At 38.5% G+C, this 24068-nt stretch overlaps 2 protein-coding genes across 4 annotated transcripts; both read left to right on the top strand.

Moving 5' to 3' along the window:
• Positions 1 to 1517: 1517 nt before the first annotated feature.
• Positions 1518 to 12477, top strand: BBS5 (Bardet-Biedl syndrome 5). Of its 3 annotated transcripts, none has more exons than XM_062604667.1 (12): positions 1521 to 1687; positions 3450 to 3532; positions 4375 to 4440; positions 5317 to 5366; positions 6035 to 6162; positions 7056 to 7191; positions 8189 to 8284; positions 8895 to 8957; positions 9675 to 9809; positions 9999 to 10082; positions 11226 to 11249; positions 11360 to 12477. In XM_062604667.1, the coding sequence occupies exons 1-12, from the start codon at positions 1626 to 1628 to the stop codon at positions 11459 to 11461; spliced, it is 1029 nt and encodes a 342-aa protein (XP_062460651.1). In that variant the 5' UTR covers positions 1521 to 1625; the 3' UTR covers positions 11462 to 12477. The 3 variants fall into 3 exon arrangements, with proteins under 3 accessions (XP_062460653.1, XP_062460651.1, XP_062460652.1); XM_062604668.1 differs by lacking the exon at positions 1521 to 1687 and adding an exon at positions 1747 to 1877; XM_062604669.1 differs by lacking the exons at positions 8189 to 8284; positions 8895 to 8957 and having other exon boundaries at positions 1518 to 1687.
• Positions 12478 to 13367: 890 nt separating this feature from the next.
• Positions 13368 to 22960, top strand: KLHL41 (kelch like family member 41). The gene is made up of 6 exons (XM_062604666.1): positions 13368 to 15326; positions 18045 to 18202; positions 18295 to 18402; positions 18893 to 19078; positions 20889 to 21035; positions 21970 to 22960. The coding sequence occupies exons 1-6, from the start codon at positions 14217 to 14219 to the stop codon at positions 22079 to 22081; spliced, it is 1821 nt and encodes a 606-aa protein (XP_062460650.1). The 5' UTR covers positions 13368 to 14216; the 3' UTR covers positions 22082 to 22960.
• The last annotated feature ends 1108 nt before the right edge of the window (positions 22961 to 24068 follow it).

The raw sequence follows: 24068 nt of genomic DNA, 5'->3' as shown, positions 1-24068 counted from the left end.
TCCCAATCACATCATAGTTACATTTAGTCTTTTTTTCCTGTAAACTTTCCTCAGTTTCCATTAGCTAGCAAGATACAGGACAAATGCAGTTAAAGCACATCCATTGATTTATATGAGTGATTACAACAATAGCTGGAATCACTAAATTAGGTTAGTTAATGTCTAAAGTGGTCATCGATTCATTTCCCTTCTGAAAGCCAAGTCAAAATTTTAAATGCATTTTAATATTTTCATCTTTCTAAAAAAACTCTTAAATTTCTGTTCAAAGCATTGAAACACATCATAGAGTGTATTCTTTATTGTCTATCACTGACATACTGCTTTTTACCTTTATGTCTGCCTGTATATGATGTATTTCCTTTTACTTGACTTGTATACTTAAAAGCTTTTTTCTAATAAAACATTTCTAGGTTTACTGCCAGGACAGAGAACGGGTAATGGTACTTTTACAGGACTAAAAGCTTCCCTCACAGCTAAATTACACCTACTGTGTAATGTGCTCCTGATTAGGTAACTGGTTTTCTGACATAGCTCTTAACAAGACTGAACTTCTCAGGCACTCCTGCATATGAAACCTGACAATCTCTTTTGGTTGGGTTCGAGGATTTTTTTCCTGAACACATGGGAAGTTCAGCATATCAGCAACAAAAGATGGAATGTGGCCTCAAGCCGAAGACCCACTACCCTTCCTACTTGAAGACCCTCAGCAGTGAGCCTGCCTAGATGTGGCAACACATTGCCTTTCACATGGGCAGAGGGAGAGGAGAAGGGATGGCCAGCACCTGCAATGTTTTTTACTTCATGAAGTTTGCATCAACTTCCAGGTGGGTTTCAGTGGGTTCCTCACCAATTCAGGGACCAGCTCTAGGAAACAACCTGCCAAACATCGAGTTTTTTCCTATGATTCATACTTAATTTTTTTTTAATTGGTAGGCTACTGCCATTAAAATTCAGCTAGATACAATTTTCAAGTTATTTCAAACTAAAAATACATCACATTTAGTAAAAAAAAAAAACAAAACACCCCACCCCCAAAAAAAACAAACAAACAAAAAAAAAACAACAACAAAGCCCACAAACAAAAACCCTCACCAAGAACCAACACAGGACTTAAAGCTGCAATTTACTGAGTGAAGATTTCACAGGTTTCAGGTTTCCTAACTGTACAGGGAATTGGTGTAACAATCCTCCACGGCAATACAGGTGTTGCCTTGTACCAGGCAAAGCTAAGACGAGAGGAAAAGCTGGAACTACTGAAGGGGATGTTCCAACGACTCAGAGCATTCCACTCTCCTTCACAGAACGTTCGCAAAGGCCAAGGAGCACTTGGCGCTGCCGGGGCTGTACCTCCACGCCGCCGGGCCGCCCGCAAGCACGACGGCCAGCTCAAGGAACACACCAAACTGTTCGGTGACAGGAACCATCCCCATCTGCCGCCACCGGCGGCCGCTACCTCAGACGAGCTCGGGGCAGGGCGGGGCGAGGGCGGGCGGGAGAGAGGGCTGCCCCCCCGCAGCCAATCCCGATCGCTGAGGGAGCGCGAGGCATCACCCCCGTTGCCAGCACGACGCGCGGACTCGGCGGAAAGAGAGCTGTGTCGCTGCGCCCCGCCGCGGTTGGCTGCCATGAGCGCGGTGCTGGACGTGCTGTGGGAGGACAGAGATGTCCGCTTCGACATCTCCCCGCAGTGAGTGCCGTTGCACTGCTCTCCCCTTGCAGCGGGGCTTCGGGGCCAGCCCGGCAGCTGTCAGCAGGCCGAGAGCTGTCTCTCCAAGGGCTGAGCGCGACCGCCATTAGCGTTGCGGTGTATGCTGGGATCCTTCCCAGTGCGGCGGCGCGGAGGGGGAGCTGTGGTGTTCTGTGAGGGCGGGAAAGGGGTTGTGTGGCCCTTGGGGCTCAGGCGAGTTGAATGGGGAGGTCTTGCTAAGTGGAGTGTAGTCACCGTTTCCAATCTATAAAAGAAAAGGGAAAATAATAAAGGTTGGATACTGGAGGACTGAGGGAAGGGTGTTCTGTTCCTAGCGTTAGCTGGCGCTGAAACAAAAGTCAGTGCCTGAGGGCATGGTTCCAGTAGCTGGTAACAGGGCTCGGTGTCGCTGCCGTGGTGTCGGCAGCCTGAGCGCACGGAAGCGGACAGTGGCTGTGCAGAGCGGCCAGAGCTGAAGGGCTGTCACATCCCTGTGGCAGCTGTGTCCTGGTTTCAGCAGAGAGAGTGTTAATTTTCTTCCTAGTAGCAGGTACAGTGCTGTGGTTTGGTTTTAGTATGAGACACCGTGCTTCCTCGCTCCTGCGGGCCTTGACCTCTCATGAGCTGTGAACTTTGTCTGAGACATAAAATTTATGCTCTGGTTTCTGTGGCAAAACCTTGCATAGCTTTTGTAATACGGAGCTACAAATTAGCAGCTGGCTGATGATTTTGGGGATGGAGGCTGAAAGTGTGCTATCACACTTCATCTTGCTGCTGCTTATTTGACCATACTGAGAATACTCTTTGACCTCTAGACGCGCTGTCTGCAGTATTTTTAGAAACATGAAATTGTGTCTTGGACGTTTAAGCAGTTCTGTCTTTATTTTCTTGTAGAATTGTCATGTAGACAGAGCTTGCTTCCATATTTAATGCTGATGTTGCTATTCTTGCTACCTCCACTCTAATGTCTTTTGTGCTATTCTAGTGATGTATTATTGAGTCCATACTTTGTGTCTTGATCCTGATCTTCAGTAGTCTTAGAGTCTGTCACAGAATTCCACTCCTGATAATGTATTTTATTTCTGTCATGCCAATACACTGAAGAGATTTGGCCGCTTTACACAATACAAGTAAAATACAGCAAAATTTCACATGTATTTAAGTAGTTAGACCACTTAAATATAGCAGAATAAAACAAACAAACCAAATAATAATAATTTAAAAAAAACCAACAGCACAAACAAAAACACAAAACCAACCAACCAAAAAACCACACACACAAAAAACAAACCATACCCTTTGTGGATATTTCCTTTGCTGGCAACTATTCTTTCTCATGCCTAACTCCATTCCCTATGACCTAAAAGTACAGCAAGGGGCAACAAACTATCCATCAAAAAAAAGATGTTAATGCAACTTTTTGGATTTTTCCCTCCTATGTTCACATACTTTATACTCCCAATTTTGGGGTATAGTTTGCTTGGGCACACTCGCTACATAATTACTTATTGTTATAATTGGATGATGATGGTATTAATATTCTTCATATGTCAGATGTAGTGATATCAATTTCAGGTATATAATGTTGATTTGTGTGTGTGTGTGCATGTATATATTTTTCATTGTACATAGGATGCACTAAGCAGAAAAAGGAGGAAGAAGAGCAAAGTGGGAAAATAGAAATGGCCTTTTAGAGCATAAATCTAATCTGTTTTTCATTAGGGGTTCTTTTTCTTCCTTTTTTTTTTTTTTTTTCTTTTAGACAAATGAAAATGAGACCTGGAGAGATCCTTATAGACTGCTTAGAGTCTGTTGAAGATACCAAAGGAAACAATGGAGACAGAGGTAACTGCATACTCAGGGAAATTGTAAACTTTCTAATATTTAATGTGTATAAGTTCTTAAAAGCCCTGTCTGGTTTCCATTGAACTCAGTAGCAATGTTCTGTTGCAGGTAATAAGTCCTACCTTTTTCACAGATCTGTCTTCCCTTAGAGTATTTTCAAATGGGATCTCTTGTTCAAAGTTACAGGAAGGTAATAATATTGTCTCAGAATTGTTTAGAATTGAAAGCTTTGTAAGTATAATCCATTTATAAACATCGTGGTGATCTTTTGCTGTAATCCTGTTTAATACTTAGGTTTTTTGTAACCTAGTTTAAACTGAATCAGTAAGGAATATATTTATTTAGTGTGCAAGGGCATGAAGCTGCCAGCGAGCTGAGATGACCCTTCCTGGGGTTGGATGGGTTACTGTAGAGGGTATAGAAGTGAAGAAATTTGCATGTGACATAGAGGGGTGAGGTTATTCATGAAGACAGCTGCGACAGTTAACTCACTGCCTTCCCCTTCTCCTCCCCAGAGCAGTTCTGTACTGGTTGTGTCTTTGCAATTTTACCATAGGCAGGCGGATGTGAAGTCAGTAACTGTTCTTGGTTTGGTTTTGAGGAATGCTTATATATATGAGAGGTTGTTCCATCTGTTCCTTGCTGGATTTTCTCTCTGAGCATTCAAGAGAAAAAAGCATTGTGATTTTTCTGCTGGGGTGTCCTGTGCTTTTGTTTTTTTTTCCTGTCAAGAGGAAGGACTATTCTGTTGTTTCAAGTCTAGAGGTAATGTACTGCAGAATGGGACATTTAATTGAATTGAAATTCCTCAGATTAAAAATACTTACACTCCTTATTTCCAGGTAGACTGCTTGTGACAAATTTGCGGATTATTTGGCGCTCACTGTCATTGCCCAGAGTCAATCTCTGTAAGTATCATCTCCTGTTAAACAACTGCAAAGTTCTTGTTTCCTTTATAGGGGCATACTGGTCTTTCACAACTGTACTGATTACAGTATAGAATAGTAAGGTATAGTTCTGTTGCTCTGTGAAGTGTGAAATAAACTATTACTAATGAATCTGTTTGTAATCTAGGAACTGTTATTAATATTCAATGTTAGTTTCTCAAAATAGAAGTGGAAGAGTACTTCAGGCATATTTTTCATTTGGCGTAAATGGGATTATTTTTTCTCAAAAGAAAGAAAAGTTTGAGATTCTTTACATCTTACTTGTACTTCTTGTTGCCACCTGTCTGCTACTCACATTCAATATTGTCCTACAATTTTTATTCCCCACGAATACCTGCATTTCCAGATTTACTGTTGTAAGCTCTGAACAAGCTTCTAATTTTAACTGTATGAGTAGCTAACAGGGCTAAATTAAATATTTAGTTTAATTTGCCCTTACTTTGTGCCCAAATTATTTTAATTGCTAAGTTCCTAATAGCCAGGCAATACTGAAAATCTGTATTCTGTTCATAATGCAGAGTGGTTGTGCAATGTCCTTCTTTGGAAATATTCAAAACTCAGTTGGACAGTACCCTGAGCAGTACCCTGAGAGTTGGTGCTGATTTGACAAAAGCATTGGACCATATAACCTGGTACAAAAAGGACAAGGTCCTTTGCAACTTAGATTAGTCTTTGATTTTGTGGTAAGTTCCCAGACCATTAACCACACTGTAATTCTCACAAATAGCATCCAAAGCCGTGCTACAAAATTCAATATTGTACTTGGTTATTTTGACTTATTTTTTCTTGTTCTCAAAACTGTTCTTTTCTTTTTTTTTCCCCTCCCTTAACTTTTAGCTGTTGGTTACAATTGCATTATAAATATAACTACAAGAACTGCCAACTCAGTAAGTTTCAAAAAAAACTTCTTAAAATAATAAAGCTGTAATTCATTGTTTGTACCTATTGCAGTGTATTTCTATAATAATCTGAAAATTTACGTGCAAGAACAGTAATCGAATAATAATGGAAGTTTAGTTTACAAGTTGGGAGTGTACATTTTTATGGGAGTGTGGGTTTAGTCAGCTTCCTAGGGCAGTAAAACTGGTGTAATCACAGTGGTGATTTCTTCTCCCCTCTAGATAAGTCAAGCACATGTTGGTTCATTGTGTCTAAATTTAACAAAAGTCTAGATTGGCACTAATTTTGTGCAAGAAAGCTCTTCAATATATAGCCTGAATTTCATACAACTGTGAAGCAAAGAAGGGGAGATTATGCAGGTTCCCCTGGGCAGCTACATAGTAACAAACACAAAAATACTGTTTCAGTCATAATACTGCAATTATATAGCAGGCAGGCTTCATAATTCTACTGTTGATGGAATTGCTACTTTCTCAAAAAAAAACCCACACCTTAGTTCAGTTGAAGACAGCAGTAGAGCAGTGGTAGAATCAGGATTACATATTCAGATATATTATTTAGACAAAGAATTTATAAAATATGTCAAGATTATTTATGTCAAGTACAGTCAAGCTACTGTATTGTCAAAATGCTAAATTTCATCTCTCCCTTACAGAAATTACGAGGGCAGACAGAAGCTCTGTATATATTGACTAAATGTAACAATACCCGGTTTGAGTTCATATTTACCAATGTTGTCCCCGGGAGTCCCAGACTCTTCACTTCAGTTATTGCTGTGCACAGGTAGCATACTTAAAATAGTGTTTGTTCATTTATAAAATTCAATTAATTAAATATGTGGGATTACTACTGCTGATAGACCAAGTATATGACACCATATGTTAATATACAATTATTTATTTAACATTCAGAAAACTTTCCCAACAGAGTAGAACACAATCTCTAGAAGGAAGGGAGAGAATGATCACGTATTCTAGTAGGTAACTGTGCATGATGAAAATTAATGTTGAGTAATACCAGTCATTGATCACAGTTTATACACTTTGTGTGTACAAACTATTGGAACAGATAAAACCACAAAGAGCTAATTTCAGTGTGCATTTTCTACCTGTATTCTCTGTCTATAATAATTTACTGTAATTTTGGACCACTTAATGGTACCCCCCCCAAAAAAAAGTTAGATCCTGGTCAAAACTCTAATTGATCACAAAACAGTGGATGTTTCCCACCTGAAGATAAATCATCTGGATGAGTTGGTACATAAAACATTACCATAGGTTTCTGTTTAAGAGCTGAGGAAAACAGGTGTATATATATTGGTTGGTTGTGACTTAAGCAGTGAAAAAACAATTCTTCTATAACATGGGACCCAGAAGACTTATTCTTTGCAATGAAGGCTGGGAGATTAGTCTTAAGAAAGAAATAGTATGCACATGAGGAGTACAGGAGATCAAAACAGATGCCAAAAAAAAACTTTTACATTTAAAGATAACTTCACTTAGGAAAAGTAAAATGTAATGTTTTATACTGATGAAGTTTCAACAGTACTCTTCATTTTTGTGCAACATGGTGATAAAAAAGTTGAAAATATACACCATGTCATATTGGTGCTGAAACAAACAGTAAAGATAGTAGAAAATGCTTAAATGGTGACATTTATTTTTTATTTTTTGCAGAGCTTATGAAACTTCAAAAATGTATCGTGATCTGAAGCTGAGAAGTGCGTTGATTCAAAACAAGCAACTGAGATTACTACCACAAGAACAAATATATGATAAAATCAATGGAGTCTGGAATTTGTCAAGTGACCAGGTATAGTAAAAAATGGGACTATGTTGACTATAGCAACATTAAAATGTTTTGTCTTTCAATGTTTTGGTTTTGTAACCTCAGAGGAATTACCCTTAATTCAGTTCATCAGCTGATGCGTGTGGGGAAGCTGATCCCATGTATTTGTTACTCAGTACAACAAAGTCGCTTTTGGCAACATGAAGTCTACATGACATTGCTAATATGCAAGGAACTAGATACCCAGTTCCTGTTAAAAAGATATATTTGTCTTTAAAGCTCAGTATCATCCTGTAGGACAATCATGTTGTTTCCAGAGTGCTCCTCTGAATATCTGTGAATTTACATGCAGCTTTGACTGCAGTGTAAGACTATATTGTCTTTTGATTACTGGAAATTGAAAACATTGGAATAGGAATCTATGTCTTAAAATATGGAAAAATAAAGACTAATAAGGAAAAAATAGAAAACATTTATATTCTTTTACAGGGCATTAGTTGCAAGTATTTCCCAGAGCCATGAAACAAAATGGGAGCTGTTATTTCTTCCTGTGCAATTTTATTCCAGAATGGAAATAAGATCCATCCTAACAAGCTAAAAAGTTCTTTCCTCTACGTTCCCTTGGCGCACATCTCCACAATTGCCTAAGTTTAACCCACATGCCATTGTACTTACACTATACGCCAATTCCAGATCTGTACAGTTAAGAACACGCTCAGACGCTTCATGTACTCCCATGAGGTCTGCTATGCTGTGATTTGATCCTGCTTAGTTGCAGTAATGGGTGCTCCCATCTATTTTCACCACTTGGGCACTGTATCATTTGAAGATTGGCTCTTGTTCCCTTACAATCAACAGAAGCATTTTTACTGGTTTTGGTATGAAATAATCAGGCTTTTATTGAATTAAATATGAAGCCGTGTCCTGCTCATGTTTGAATGGATAACAGTAATCATTGTATTTGGAACAAAAAAAAGGCTGTATACTTCAGAGCAGTTTTAACATGTCTTTTCTTTAATAGGGAAATTTGGGAACATTTTTTATTACTAACGTGAGAATAGTTTGGCATGCAAATATGAATGACAGCTTTAATGTCAGCATACCGTATCTACAAATCGTAAGTGTCTTAACCATTTTCAAAATGAACTGGCATAAGTTCAAGTATTCAGTTAAAACTCCCAGCTGACCAAAATTAATATTTCATGTCCCACAGTCAAGGATGAATTTATTCTTACTAGCATCAACCAAAGGGTACGGTTGTTTGTTTAGATTTTTTTTTTTGGGGGGGGGGGTAGGCATTTTTGTGTTTGTGGGTTTTTGTTGTTTCGTTGGGGTATTTTTGTTGTTTTGTTGGGGGTTGGGTTGGGTTGGTTTTTTCCTGTCCAGATTAACTGGGAGCTTTTACTGGCAGGTGCAGATGTTGAAAATGGCTTGCATTTCCAATTTTCAAACTATTTAGGGTGATTCTTCATGCCACCTGTGTACACTGGGATTAATGATCTGTGAACCTGATGTTCAGAAATGAACTGTTACTACTCCTGATAAAGACACTCTTCCCTGAGGTTCAGATTTGTAGTGGTAAATGGGAGGGAATGCTGGGAGCCAAGCTTTCAGAACCAGTAATTATAATAAGTAGTGTTTAAAAAAAGAAAAGAAAAAGATAAAGCAGATTTTTATCAAGTAATTCCAAAATCTTTAACAAAACATTTTTACCTCTTTACCATTAGCGTTCAATAAAAATAAGAGACTCAAAGTTTGGCTTGGCGCTTGTGATAGAGAGTTCTCAGCAGGTAAGAACCTTCAGTAGGCTTTTTTTTTCATTGATTACATTTTCATATATAATAATTGCCTAGTTCCAAAATGTTACAGGGCTACTTTTAAGGTACTTAGTATTCCTCCTCTGGGGCCTTTTGAACACAGCTTTTGAAAAGCCCTCTGCACTGCTTAAAATGTCTGTGTGTTTTGGTCGATATGGCTGTTGTGAGTTAGAGTTTCTCTAAGCAAAGCAGCAATAAGTCAGCATGACTGGTTAAGTAAAATAACTCATAATAATAGTGTTAAACAGTATTTCCTGTCAGATTATTTTTGGGATCTGATTACTTCTATACTTAATCAAGACCACTATTTTTATTCTTTTTCACTTCTGTATGTGTTTCGCTCTAAGAGACAAAATTACTTTTCTTCAATTTGGCCTTAATCAGAAATGGTTTTAATGGTAGGATTTATTTTTAAAGTTCAACTAACTTTATGTACTGTATCTGAAAGCTTTTTTAATAACAACATCAAGCTCTAACAGACTAAACGTTTGCTGAGTAGCTAGGAATAAATCACTTAGTATCACTTCTGAATTAGTATCACTTCTGAATTTCTCCCACCCGTTTGCTTTTGATTTTCTGTGCAAAAAGTTTGTTGCCCATTTTTATAATGAAGAAAAAAGTTGTTTAAAGAATAAGCAATACCAGTAAATGTAGGGTTTTTTGTTGTTTTTTTTTCTCTGTGTTATATAGAGTGGAGGATATGTCCTTGGTTTTAAAATAGACCCTGTGGAGAAACTACAGGAAGCAGTGAAAGAAATTAATTCACTTCACAGAGTTTATTCTGCTAACCCTATATTTGGAGTGGATTATGAAATGGAAGAAAAGGTACTCTACTACTTAAATTAGGTACATTATTGTGTTAACAGCAGTAATAAAAATGTATTAAACATATTAGATATGTGTATTTCCCTGCCCGTGGCTTGGGGGATTGGAACTAGATGATCTCAAGGTTATTTCCAAACCACACCATTCTATGATTCTATGATTTACTTACTTCAGTGTTTTAATTTGCAGCCTCAACTTCTTGAAGATCTAACTGTGGAGCAGGTTCAAGATGATGTGGAAATAGAAGCTGACGAGCATACAGATGCATTTGTGGTAAGCTGTGGTAAAATACTTCTTGTTTGGTTATTCAAGTGTAAAGCTGTAATCCTCTTTTAAAGATAAGCTACAACCAAACTTTCTATATTTAAAACACATCTACATGCCTTTTATTCAAAGTGCTAATCACTGCAGGTATTTATTCTATGTATGGATTTTTAACTTAAGAACAAACTATTATTCAATATAATTAGTAGTAGGTATTTAAAGTAATAGTTGTGTGTAGTTTCTCAACACATTAAGATCAGGAATAACTTGAAAACTAGCAGTATAATATAATATAAACAAATACATTAAATTAAAACAAGTCTTCCTTCTCTTGGAGCAGATTAATAGATGGTGTTATCTATATCCTCAGCATTCATCTGAAATTCAAACTTTTTGGTTGAAAGATTTTTAGAAAAGCAGCAATTTTGGGTCACTCCTGACAACCTTTGCGCTCCTAACAATACCAGTTTAGCAAACTGCATTCCTGTTTGTCTCCAGTGTTTGAGGAAAGGTTACTTTTAAATGAATGAGATTACTTAATGCCCTTCTTCCGAGGAATTTCCAAATTTACTCCGCAATCTAACACCTGACTACGTCACTGAGACCTGATACCCTGAAGAGTTTGAGACTTAATTTCCACACGCAGAATGGGAAGTATTGTAGCTCTTTCCCAGATTCTGTCTGAGAGCAGAAAAATCTGGTTAATTAATCACAGTTACTCTGTGTTTGTTTCTTAGATTGAATATGATGATAACTGACATTTGATACTTAAGTTACGGTTTGAAATTGAATAGTAGATGCTGCTGCACATGAGGCAAGAAATGCTAGGATGCTGTCAGTTTGTATTCATATTAACATTTTATTCCCTTTATTTTTCAGTGTAACAAACATAATATGGATATTTTACCATTTAAAAATCTTCGTTTATTATGATGGAAACCTCAAAGATTGTTATTTAATGAAAAACAACATAAGCACCAACTCCTGTTAGAACTCTCTATTTCAACATAGAAAAAACCCTGTTCTTACACAGGCTGGTTTGTTGAAGACAGCTTAGCAAATACAGTTTTAAACCCAAGGAATTATTAGCAGATTTGGCTTTAGACTTTTTTTCCCAACATTTTGAGGAGTTTTTTTACCTTTCTTTTGCAGGCTTACTTTGCTGATGAAAACAAGGTAAGAACAGCTTCTTTCATACTATCAAATTCATGTTGTTAAAATGGGATAAGAAAATTAAAAAGTACCTTCTGCTTTATTTTCTCTTATACCTCGTGCATTCCAAAAAGCAACATGATGGGGAGCCTGTTTTTTCAGAAGAACTAGGACTTGCAATAGAGAAGCTAAAGGATGGATTCACACTCCAGGGACTCTGGGAAGTAATACCCTGATTCAGATTGTCACATATTTGTTTCTTACGCAAGGAAAGACTCTCAGTTCTTACTGGGCTTGTGGGATCTGTAGAAGATAATTTAGAAATACCAGAGTAACAGATAAAGAACATGCCAAAGAGTGGGCAAATATTGGATGGTATGCCCTCAGGATATGTCATAAAGGAAAGATTATTCAAAACCCTTGTATGTATAAAAGTGTTGTATTTATTACATTGTGTGAAGAGCTGGAGGACTACCAGTATCTAATGTAAGAAGGGGCAGGGCCCCAGCTGCTGGGGGAAGCCGTGCCCCCTGCAGACACTCACACATTCCACAAACCTCAGAAGTCCAACCCTTCCTCTGGTCCCACATCGTAAGGCCCCAAGAAGTCCCTCCTCTCTGTCAGGCTGTGAGGACCTGGAAGTCCTTTCCCATTTTATTTCCACTGCCATTATGTAAAATGTCATATGCCACATTTTCACTCTGCTTTTGATTGGCTGACTGTGGATTTTGACACGCTCATACCCAGGTGTTTTCAGGCTTGTGACTGACAGGACCAGCCATCCCATCCTGCTTCCCCCAGAAGGTGGTCAGAGCAGGAACTCCCTTCCCCTAACAACACAGGGTCCACTGTGGTGTTTCAGACACCATTTTATGGCAGGTAGCCACCATTTATTTATTTTTATTTTACAACTCCATGACCCATGTGTTTATATACTGCCCTGCAATGGGCTGCCAGGACCAGCCAACACTAGTAATTTTACCTGCAAGTATGTTGGAAAAGGAAGACTCCTCTTCCTCATACATGAAGACCACCATTAGAGATAGGGCAGTGTGGTTGATAGTTTGATGCTCAATTTAAAGTAGTCACGTATTTATATACAGTGATGTATTTTCCCATAATGATTACATCTAAATCAGAGGTCCATAACTTGTTAAATGTTGTGCAACACAGCAATATTATCATATGCAGAACATTTCGTATCTAGGCATATTGGTTGTGTCATTGCAGCTGTGCTGTTACTGAAAACTTTGACGAAGAGCAATACTGTTCCAAATACTAGTTTTGATGTCTCATAATCTTGTTAAATGTTCAGCACATAAGCACATATCATTCCAGAGATCTTCATATAGTTCTTTCTTTTTGACGTTTTGTTTAGTGTTTGGGTATTTGTTGTTGGGTTTTGTTGTTTTTTTTTTTCCTTAGAGCTCTTCTTTAAGGAATGATCTTGAAAAAAGTGCACACAAATAGCTTCTGTGTCTGAGTCATTAGACCTTTCTGATGTTATGTATTAGAGAGAAATGAGTCATTTATTGTTTAAAGGAAGATGCAGCTGTTATGTTTTCTAGTGAGATAAGACCTCTACGCTATTTTCTATAAGTGGAAAAAGTCAAATGAGCCCTCCTCTCAGCTGTTGTTTTAGCAGCTGACTGTTAATAGTAAAGTAACTGGTGTGAATGTAATTGTGGTGTCAAAAGTCTTTCAAGGTATGTATTTTAGTGAAATACTGCCTATGTTGAAAAGCAGTCACTATTTCAATAAACATCGATAATGTTATACCTCGCTGTAGATCTTGCATTCAAACAGTTGCATTTTGATCCTGTTTCTATTACTTTTAATGACCATTTTACCATATGAGTAAAAAGCAATCATGGTGTGGGCAAAACACAGCCCTTCACCAAGGTACATTAAACAGCTTAAAATTTCAAATTTATTTCGGTTCTGGATTACAACCTTAAATAAACATCTAAATGTTCCCAGTCTAAATTGTGAAATGTTCAACATTAGCATAATTTTTCTAAATTCACATTCACTTTTCAAACTACTTTTCTGATTGTGGGCTTTTTTAGTTTTAATTCAGATTTCTCTTTTTGGTGTTTTAAATTACACATTTGTTAAATAATGTTAAACTGGTGGATTCCATGTGTTTCATTCTCTGTTCTACTGTTCTGATGTACTGGTTTTGGTTTAGTTTAACAGCAGTTAGCACCATTTCTAGTACAGTCAAATTTAAAAGGATTGGTAAGGTCCAGAGTACCTGAAATGAAGAATGATGTTTAGTAAGGGGGTGGAGACTTAAATTATTTTTGAAAGCAGAACTTTACCTGACTAATGAATCTTTTATGTCTGAGTAGTAGGAGTTAGTTTACAAATAAATACAACCAAATGGATATTAAGAAGAAGCTTGGAATGAATTTCAAAGTCTTAATATCTGAAGAAATCGCAGATGTGATATGGGTATGTAAAAAAATAATTTTAAAGCGTAGATAATTGATGTGAAGTTCTGGATGCTTTCAGTATCTTTAAGTATTGAGAAACTCTGAAACAAACTGAACAATACTTGCAGCTGACAACTTGATTAACAATATTTCTGTTTCAGAATATTTGGTAACATGTATATTTACAATCTTGCTCATGGCTGTCTCACTGAGGGTCAGATTCTGCTGTCCTTACTCATCTCAAGTAATTTCTTACATTGCACGTAATCTCATTGATTCAGTGTGGAGCACGGTGACAAAACCTGACCATAGCAACTAAAGCAACAGTTGCTTCTTTCACTCTTTAACAGCTGCGAGAGAAGATCTATTTTTCCAAACCTGCCATCTTAAATTCCGACCTGTAAGAGTATGTACCTATATTTAGCTAGCTAGATTAAATTGCAGAGGCTTCAGGCAGGGCAAAGCACATTGGTCTGCCTTTTTTACAGACAGACCTTTGGGCAGACAACAGCTAAAGCTTTCTGCTCCCTCCCCTTTCCCAAGTGTTTGCGAAATGGATTCCCAAAGGGAACTCACTGAAGAGCTCAGACTTTACCAATCCACCCTTCTTCAGGATGGCCTCAAGGAACTCCTTGAAGAGAAGAAGTTTGTAGATTGCTCTCTAAAAGCTGGTGACAGAAGCCTGCCTTGCCACAGATTGATTCTGTCAGCATGTAGCCCTTATTTTCGTGAGTACTTCTTATCCGAGCAAAATGAAGAGAAAAAGAAGGAGGTGGTTCTAGAGAATGTTGATCCCAACATCCTGGATATGATTGTCAAATACCTTTATTCAGCAAGTATTGATCTTAATGATTCTAATGTGCAAGATATTTTTGCTTTGGCCAGTCGCTTTCAGATCCCTTCTGTGTTCACTGTGTGCGTCTCCTACCTTCAGAAGAGGCTTGCTGTTGGTAACTGTCTGGCCATCCTTCGATTGGGTGTTCTGCTTGATTGCCCAAGACTTGCATTTTCTGCCCGTGATTTTATTTCAGATCACTTTGTGCAGATCTGCAAAGAGGAGGACTTCATGCAGCTTGCCCCGCATGAACTTATCTCAGTTATTTCACCTGACAGCTTAAATGTAGAGAAGGAAGAACTGGTATTTGAAGCAGTAATGAAATGGGTCCGAACAGATAAAGAGAACAGAGTAAAGAGCCTGGGGGAAATTTTTGACTGCATACGTTTTCGTCTTATGCCAGAAAAATATTTCAAAGAACATGTTGAGAAGGATGATATAATCAAAAGCAACTCGGACCTCCAGAAAAAAGTAAAGATTATTAAGGATGCTTTTGCTGGAAAACTGCCTGACACAGGCAAAAGTACAGAAAAGTCAACCAAAGGGGAGGTGAACGGTGATGTAGGAGATGAAGATTTACTGCCTGGCTACCTGAATGACCTTCCCAGGCATGGCATGTTTGTCAAAGACCTAATACTTCTGGTTAATGACACTGCTGCAGTAGCTTATGATCCTCTTGAAAACGAATGCTACCTAGCAGCCCTGGCAGAACAGATTCCCAGAAATCATTCCAGTATAGTCACCAAACAAAATCAGGTCTACATTGTTGGAGGACTGTATGTGGAAGAGGAGAACAAGGATCAGCCTTTCCAGTCATACTTCTTCCAGGTATAAGCTTCATAACTGGTGCAAAAACAGGTGCTTATAAGAGTTACTGAAAGGTATTTTGAGTCTATGCAAGTGAGTTGTTTAGTCTCTCTGCACAGTCAATGGAGAGAAGTACCTGTAAAGAGCTATTCCTGTCTCAGAGAGATAAATGAAACCAAGGGACTTGCATGTTCTCTTTCAAGATCAAGCCCCTGGTGAGATCTTAGAAGAGATGAATAAGAGTAGTGTATTATATCTAGGCACTGGTTTTCATTGTTTAAGGCCCAGATTTTTCATGGTATAGATGCCTAAATTTAAGCCTAGTAATACTTCTGTAAAACACCTTTTGTGAGTTCGTGTTAATTTCCATGAAAGCAGAATGTTTTGCTGCTTTAGACATAATGAGATGTCTTTCTTTTTTCTGAATCTGAACTATTTTTGTGACTGCAGTAATGTGTGTATTTTAAATGCCACTTTTGTTGATAAAATTCCAGAAGTCTTTGTCGCATCAATATTAGAAACAGGAGGGCATTCTAAAAATACAGAATTTAGCTGTAGAAGGTTGTTTTCTTGGCAAACTGTCAACGGCAGTAAACTAAATACCATCTTTCAAATGAAAGCATAATTTTATATCTTTGTAAATCTGTAGAAGACCGATTAATACAAACTGTAACTTGCACAACATGTTTCAGAAAAATGAGCAAAACTCCAATCTGGCATGCTTACACCATAACCTGTTGTGGTTTGAGCTACCTGCCTACATGCTTGGGGGAATATTTAAACTATCTGCTAATAAATTATGCAATATGCTGCTGGCCACATCCCATCTTTAGGCCTAAGAGAATGAAAGTAGGTCCTTATTCAAATATGAAATAAAGCAGAGTGATAAGCAGTGATGGAATTTTAAAGCCTTCAGATATTAAAAAAATCCAAATATTAAGTGTTCATACGAGTATGGCTTACTACAATTTCATACACAGTGAAAGTGCTGGTTTCAGGCATTTGTTATACCTATGAGAGGGAAGTCTTAGTTTGCTGGAGAGGGATTAGGACTGTTTCATTTCCATGTAGGTGTGAAACACTGACCACTGAAGTGCAAACTTTGTTACAGAAATATTATTCTAATAGAAATACTGTGTTGATGTCATAATATAATCCAGAAACAAACTGTCCATGTCTCAGGCCACTAGAAAGGGGCCTCTGAAAAACTTAACCTGAAGATTGATATTAAAAATTGATAAAGTTTTCAGAATTCTACTTTATGTGTCTATGTACGTTTCCTGAAATCCTGATCTCTTGCTTGTCATCTTAAAGTTTCCTTGCTGCTGCTACTGCCTATAGTTAAAACACTTCTCTGCAATATTGATGTGGCTGTTGTTCCCTCTAAAATGGTAATGTGGTGCCAAACCAATTTGCATTCAGTGATCTCCCTTGCTCCACCAGTGGAGCACCTGTTACCATTTTATTTGGTAGCAACCTAGGAGCAAACAAGGCTGCCACTGCCTCAAAAATGCATGACTAGTTTATGCCAGTATCAGTAGGTACGTCATCTTCAAGAGTGATTAACTAGTGTGCTGTGATCTGTGATGGGTACATCTTCTTCTCATTAAACCACCCAGATACAGGTGCTGGGCTAATCCCATGAACTAAATTTCACTGTTGCAATAAAGCAATAGGGGTGTCCAACAGGGGTGGTCTATCAAATCTGGGAGATGCATTTTAGCATGGAGACCTTGACTGTGAAACATACATCTGGAAAAGGTTGTCACAGAGCTAAACCCAGGCCTGACTGCTTTGACTGAACTTTCTCTTGCTTTCTATCAAATGCCTCTACATTTGTGCAAACTTGCATTTTACTTTCCCTTCCTGCACATTATGAAGCAAATCTGTACACAGTAGAAGAGAGAAGATAGATACTCTTTTCAATGTTAGAAAGCATTCAAGTTCAATTGCAAGTTCTCAGATCAAAACAAAAATTGAGCACCACAGTTCTAGAAAAACACTGTTTTGTTTCGTTTGTTTGCTTTTTCTTCTGTCCTCCTTCTGCTGCTTCTCCTTAGGTGTTTTCAGCATACTGAATATGAATCAAAACAGCCGTGGGAGTACTTCAATAGGGATGACATCAATATTATTGCCAAGGGAGCTGCACTGCCTGCCTTTTTTGCTTAGGAATGATGTCTTTATTCATTGCACCTTCAGTGATCTCAGGAGCTTTTGAGGGTATTTGTGATGAAACGCCATGTCTTTTGCTGTAGGGGTTGCAGAATAAACATCTGTGACATTTGCTGATGATTAAGAATGGTGTGAGGATGTCTGGCATCTCTCATTGCAGCAACGAGCACAACCAGCTAAATGCGTAGTTGTGGAATAGCAGGAGTGCCTGCTTTCTTCAGGCAGGAAGAAGAACAATTTGTTCTTTCCAGCATGTGATAGGGAACTCAGAATGAAGGATCTTAAAACAAGGAAGAAGTTTAATAACGGGGCAAAGAAACTGTGAGGGTGAACAGATGCAAAGAGAGCTGTGTGGCATTGACTCTGCTGTCTCTCAGCACCATGAAGCAGAGTTGGGGAGAAGTCATCATCACTAGCTGCACTGAGGGAGGGATAGATTGCTCAAGCAAGCAGATGAGCTGTTCAGGAGCACTGATTGCAGTTAGATTAATTTTGTGGAACAGTGTTCATTGTGTGAATTTTTACTATTTGCCTTTCCTAACACTTCCTGTTCTGATGCTCTTTCAGCTGGATAGCATCGCTGGTGAGTGGCTTGCCCTTCCTCCACTGCCGTCAGCCAGGTGTCTCTTTGGGCTGGGAGAGTCCGACAGCAAGATCTATGTAATTGCAGGCAAGGATCTTCGCACAGAGGAGTCTCTAGATTCAGGATTGTGCTATGATCCTGTGTATGTTGACAGTTTAATTCTGCCCACTGAGAACGTGTAACTAGCCCATTGTTAGTTGAAAGATCCTAACGGTGATACTCTTCTTGTTCCAGCGCGATGAAATGGGGTGAGATCAAAAAACTACCCATCAAAGTATATGGCCATGCTACTATCTCAAACAATGGACTGATATATTGTCTTGGTGGAAAAACTGATGATAAGTGAGTCTCTAAGTCTTTTCATGATGATTTATAATGTTATTTGGTTGGTCTTTATAGATTATATGTTCTCACCCTCAGAAGTTAGGATTGCTCTTTTTTACATCTCTGGATTAATGTTGCTAACATTTTGGCATAGGGGAACACATTATGGCACCTATGATATCTTTTTCATTACAAGGAAAAATTGCATATAACTTGTAATCCCAACTAGTTATTGTAATAACCCTACTTATTCCAAGGCAAATTTTACTTACATTGCAGACACATTAGTAATACATAGCTATGAGGACCCTCATTGAAAGTATTAGTTCTATGGATGTGATTAGTGCTTTGTAGACATGCAAATATTCCCAGATTAGATACAAGAAAGGATCTCATGGAGGGGAGAGAGGTGTGAAACTAAACTCACACAATCCACTTCAACTAGGTGTCGCTTGGAACAAGCCAAAAGTTCCTTAGAATGAATAAAGGTTTTCTTTTTCTTCCCCAGGAAATGTACTAATAGACTGTTTGTATACAATCCCAAGAAAGGAGACTGGAGAGACCTGGCTCCAATGAAAGTGGCTCGCTCAATGTTTGGAACGGCTATCCATAAGGGCAAGATTGTCATTGCAGGTGGTGTCACTGAAGAAGGCCTTACTGCATCTGTTGAAGCTTTTGATCTGACCACCAATAAGTGAGTACAACATTCAAGCTATTTTAAGGCAAGGGTTTTGCCATCTAGGTAAAATCACTTTTAGGAGCCCTGAGCTGAGTCACAAAGGTGTTCAAGTGCCTATACTCCCACTGAGACACTTGGTCTACATTCACATCTACAGCAATAGCAACAGCAGCAGCAGTTTAAAGAACCAGTATCTCTGGCCATTTTTCCTGCCCCCATGTGCATGTTCTATGCTAGTATAGCTATATTGCAAACATGATCAAAGAGCTCAAGTAGCAAAAATAACCCACCCTCTAATCTTGGGGTTTTTTAAGTCTGATTACTTTCCCAGTCTCGTTGACCACACAGCCACATTATGCCATCTGTGCTGGCATAACAGGGGAAAAGTGGGAGAGATGGGCAGGGGCCGCAGTATCTAGTTGAAGCAGCACTGACACTAAACATGAACCCCCAGCAAGAGAAATCAGGTCCCTGAGCAGGACTAGCTGAATGTCCTTCAGGTATGTGGCCTCATGATGTCTTGCTGTTCATGTACCTTGTCGCAGAAAATACCGTTTACTACTAGTTACTGACTGGCAGCTAATTCTGCTTATTTATTTAATATGAAAACTCCAGGAAGACTTCCAATTTTAAGTGCATGCTATGAATTGCTGTAAAGAAAAAGTAATGACAAAAAGTAAGTCCCACCTGAAATTAGCTCACTTACTTGGTCCAGAAACTTTCCAGTGCTCTTCCTTACAACACAGATGATCTTTTGCAGTCAGCATCCCTCAAATGGTTATGATTTTCCAGGAGTTTATACCCTCTGTATCTGTCTTTCTACTCTTAATTTTCATTTTGGTTATTTTTGCTACTTTTCCTTCCTATCATCTGACTTACGAACTTTCATTTAAAATAATACCCATAAAGCTTTATTATGATAGCTCAGACTTGTAAGTGGTCCTGGATGCTCTTTTATCAACAAGCACTTCTACTGTACATAAACACGTGGCTGGGCTGTCTTCACTGACAGATGGCATTGCAGCCATCAACCTCACAACAAAAGCTTTAACTTAACTGTATGCTATCCCAAAGAGACTTGCTTATAGAGTTTACAAATACAAAATGTGAATTATGCAAGAAGTAATTCTGAGGGAACTTTGGACTTTACAGCTCCTATAGAAGCAAAGGAAAGTACAGGTCACTTTGTTACCATGATGTTGGGCAGTCTTCTCCTCCACTGTTCAAAAATACCTTCTGCTTGAGGATGCTGACTGCAGGCTCTTGCCTTGGTTTACTCTGGTTTGTTACAATCAAGTCACACAAGTGAGAGAAACCAATTAGCTTATTAGTTTTGATTTTGCCATTATTCAGCAGTGGGATGTCTGTATGGTTTATATGTTCCTAGGTGTGAATTGGCAGAAAACTTGGAAGGATGCTAATAAGCTCCAGTGACTTTTTTTAAACTCAAATGATTATATCAATGCTACTTGACATGGATATGCATTTTGGAAACTGTAGAGAAAAAATGAAAGTAGCTGGGGAACAAAACATCTGTATAACGCATATTGCTGATGATGGGCCCAAGAAACCTGCAAGAAGTGGACATCTGGTAAGAGATGTCATCACAATGCAGTTCCATCACTTAAGACTTGTGGGTAGTCCCTGTGGGGATGGAGACACTGAAACTGCTGCTAAATGCCAGATCTGTTTCCTTTTACTAAACCATTCACTCTAAGATGTCCTTGGTATCTGGATTTTTGTCACCCAGAGGTGTATTTTAATTAATTCACTGTAGAATATTTGTCATGTCTTAGCTAACTTGGGTTTTTCTTTTCATCCTTAGGTGGGAGATAATGCCTGAATTTCCCCAGGAGAGAAGTTCCATCAGTTTAGTCACCTTAAGTGGAGCTTTGTATGCTATTGGAGGCTTTGCAATGATTCAGCTTGAATCTAAAGAATTTGCACCCAATGAAGTCACTGATATATGGAAGTAAGTTTCACTTTAATCACATTTTCCTGATGGAAAGCTAGATCTAAAATAGAGGTTTTCTGTTTAACTCTGGAAACGAACCATAGCACAGGTTGCAAAGCACTTCTTGAGTTTGTCAGAAACTAAGAGATAAACATGAGATTTGGATCTAATAACTACTTCTGCCTACTGCTAATTTAAACAGTTTGAGTCATGATCTTCAGATGCTCTACTCTTTTCAAAAGAGTAAATTGCCAATCTTTCTTGGCAGGCTTAGCCTTGTAAGTGTACCATTAAAAAAAACATTCTCTGTTTTATGATATGCAGAAAAGCCTCTATACAACAGGGGTTTGTACATGGTCATGTCTCAATAGTCAAATGATTAATTATTTCAAGAGAATCAGAAATGCCTATCTCGTAGATCATTTTTTTAAATCTAAATCTCAGTGGCAGTGATGAAACATCACACTTTGGCTGTGACTCTTCAGTTGCTAACTTAGATTCAGAAGTTTAACTGGCAGAAGGATAGAAAGGATTCCCAGAAAAAACATCTTTGTATGTAAGAATCTGAAGGAATTCAGAAGGGATACATAAGACAAGGCAGAAGCTTTTGTAGGAGTAATTAAAGAAGCATGGCAGGCCAGCAACAAGCTTTACGGACCAGGAAAAGGACAACTTGCATGTCCTCTAGTTCTAGAGGTCAAAAGCAGGTTTTTGTGCCATCTTTCAGCAGACGGTTGCTATAAGCTTTTGCAACATGTGGACTGTCCTCCATTTCCTGTATTTCTTGGGTGACATGGTCTAGTGTGAGGTGTCAGGACCCATGGCAGAGGGGTTGGAACTAGATGATCTTAAGGTCCTTTCCAACTCAAACTATTCTGTGATTCTATGTGTGATGAAGTATCAACCCCAAATTTTTAGAAGTTATGTTCTGACCTTGTTATGTTAAACCTAGGTATGATGATGAAAAGAAGGAATGGATTGGCATACTGAAAGAGATCCGATATGCTACTGGAGCCTCCTGCCTGGCCACTCGCTTAAACCTCTTCAAGTTATCAAAACTATAAACAAAATGCTGGAATACAGGATATGGCGAGGGAGTTTCAGTAAGCTCTTCTGGTTTTGTTGCATGGAAATGTCCCCAGATTGTACAGAGGTTTGTAGCAGCACGCTAGTTATACTATTGACTGTTAAACAGGTCATCTGTCTGTCCAAGTCTTACTAGCTAACCAACAACTGATTTTTTGCAGGGTTTTAAGTCCTGAAGAATTCTGATTAATGTTTATTAGAATAAGTGAAGATTTCAGAGAGAACTCCATTTTTCACTCTATGGAATTGCCAGTAAAACTAGTTAAGACTTCCTTATGCTCAGACAATCCAGGATATATCCTCCAAACAATGCCCATGAATTAACTGTTAAGTTAAATATAACTAGTAGGTAGCTCATACTATTCTTATTGGCTGTTTGTACAGCCTGATTTTCCCCCTCAGCAACATATGTAAATCCTGCATTCTTCAGCCATATCTTGAAAATATTTTCATTAGAGCCTTCTAAAAATAATTTAGCCTGGAATTGAAGTTGCATGTTGAAAAGTGGGCTAATACTGCGTGGCCTAAGAAATGCCATTCTCAGCCAAAGATAGCAGTGTAGCCAGACAAGAGGAAAGAGAGCAGAGGTCGCAAGATTAGTAGCTCTACTGTCTCATCTACTGTTTAAGCTTCTGATAACAAGGTTTTTTCCACTTTTTTATGCTTTTATATTTATTTCCAAAGCAAATATTTTATGGAAGTTTTTCTCAGAGATCTGAGGCCATTAACAAGAACTCATGAAAAAGTCCTAGATCATCAGCAAATACGGCAGAGAGGACTTTTTCATCTAATAAAGAGTTGATGCATTTTGATGTTGAAAATTTTAACAATTAAACTTTGTTTTTAAAACTATAAAACTATCACTTGGTGGTGTCTCTTTTAGTGATCAGCTCATCATCACTGTCATAGTGGCAGGACACAGATTGCTTACTACAGCCTTTGCCCAAAACAGAGCACTTAGTTTCCTTGAAGTAGATTATACCCACCATTTCTATAGAGGATCTCTTTGAAGGATTTCACTCTTGGATAAAGTGGGTGTCATCAATCTAAAGGATGTCATAAATCTAAATCTTACTACAACTGATGTAGCAGGAAAACTGGAAAAGCAGCCCACCACACCTGACCAAGTAGCAATTCCAATTCCCAAATGACCCCTTGCATTGCCTTTCTAGGAGACAGAGATTAATGGGGCAAAGATGCAGCCATCATAGCTCCTTTCAGTATGTTACTGTGGACTGGTACTTGATCTGTGTGTGGGACATGTGTCTTTTCATCCTCTTTAATACCCAGACCTTCAGCTGATCTTAGCATCTTTTCATTGGCTCCAGTTAAATCACTGGCTTACACCAGCACATCTGCTCTAACACTTGCTGATTTAATTGAGAAAGAATGAATGCAAAGGATCAAAAGCTGGACATTTTACTGAAATGCTCTTAACATTGTGCTTTTTGTAGAAGCCCTTTCTGAATCCAATCACACGAAGTTTTAATCCTCTTCCCATTGTGAAAGCTCATAACTTTATTCATAAATGACTTGAATTGAAGATTCTGGCTTGGCACAGCATGACTGCCAGATACCTGAAAAGCAGGGTTCAGCTCAAACACATGACCACCCGTGACTGATCACTTTAGCTACAACCACTGCCACCTTTCTTAGGCTCTAAAGTTGCTACTTGAAGGCCATCTGTACAGAAGCCAGGTCATGCAAGAGACCTGTGACTTGCAGCCCACCATCTGAGATCCTAGCTGGTATGTATGATTACTCCTTTTTTTACAAAACATAATGTGCATAGAGTCTTTCTCTGTGTTATGCCTTCAATGATGTTTCCTCAAAGCACTTGTCTTCTATGTTTTGGAGCCCTTGTCCTTTTGAGACCATAAGCAGGCAGCCAGCTACTACTTCTTTCAGTCATTCCACAAATGTGAGGGCTGCCTCAGGAGGATAGCTCCTTGCAGCTTAGGTCTA

Source organism: Pezoporus occidentalis, unplaced genomic scaffold, assembly GCF_034315485.1.
Source record: "Pezoporus occidentalis ecotype Australia unplaced genomic scaffold, CSIRO_AGI_Poc_V1 ctg88, whole genome shotgun sequence".
Taxonomy (NCBI): Eukaryota; Metazoa; Chordata; class Aves; order Psittaciformes; family Psittacidae; genus Pezoporus; species Pezoporus occidentalis.
The sequence above is the reverse complement of the archived record's forward strand: the minus strand, read 5'-3'. Positions and strand labels throughout refer to the sequence as shown.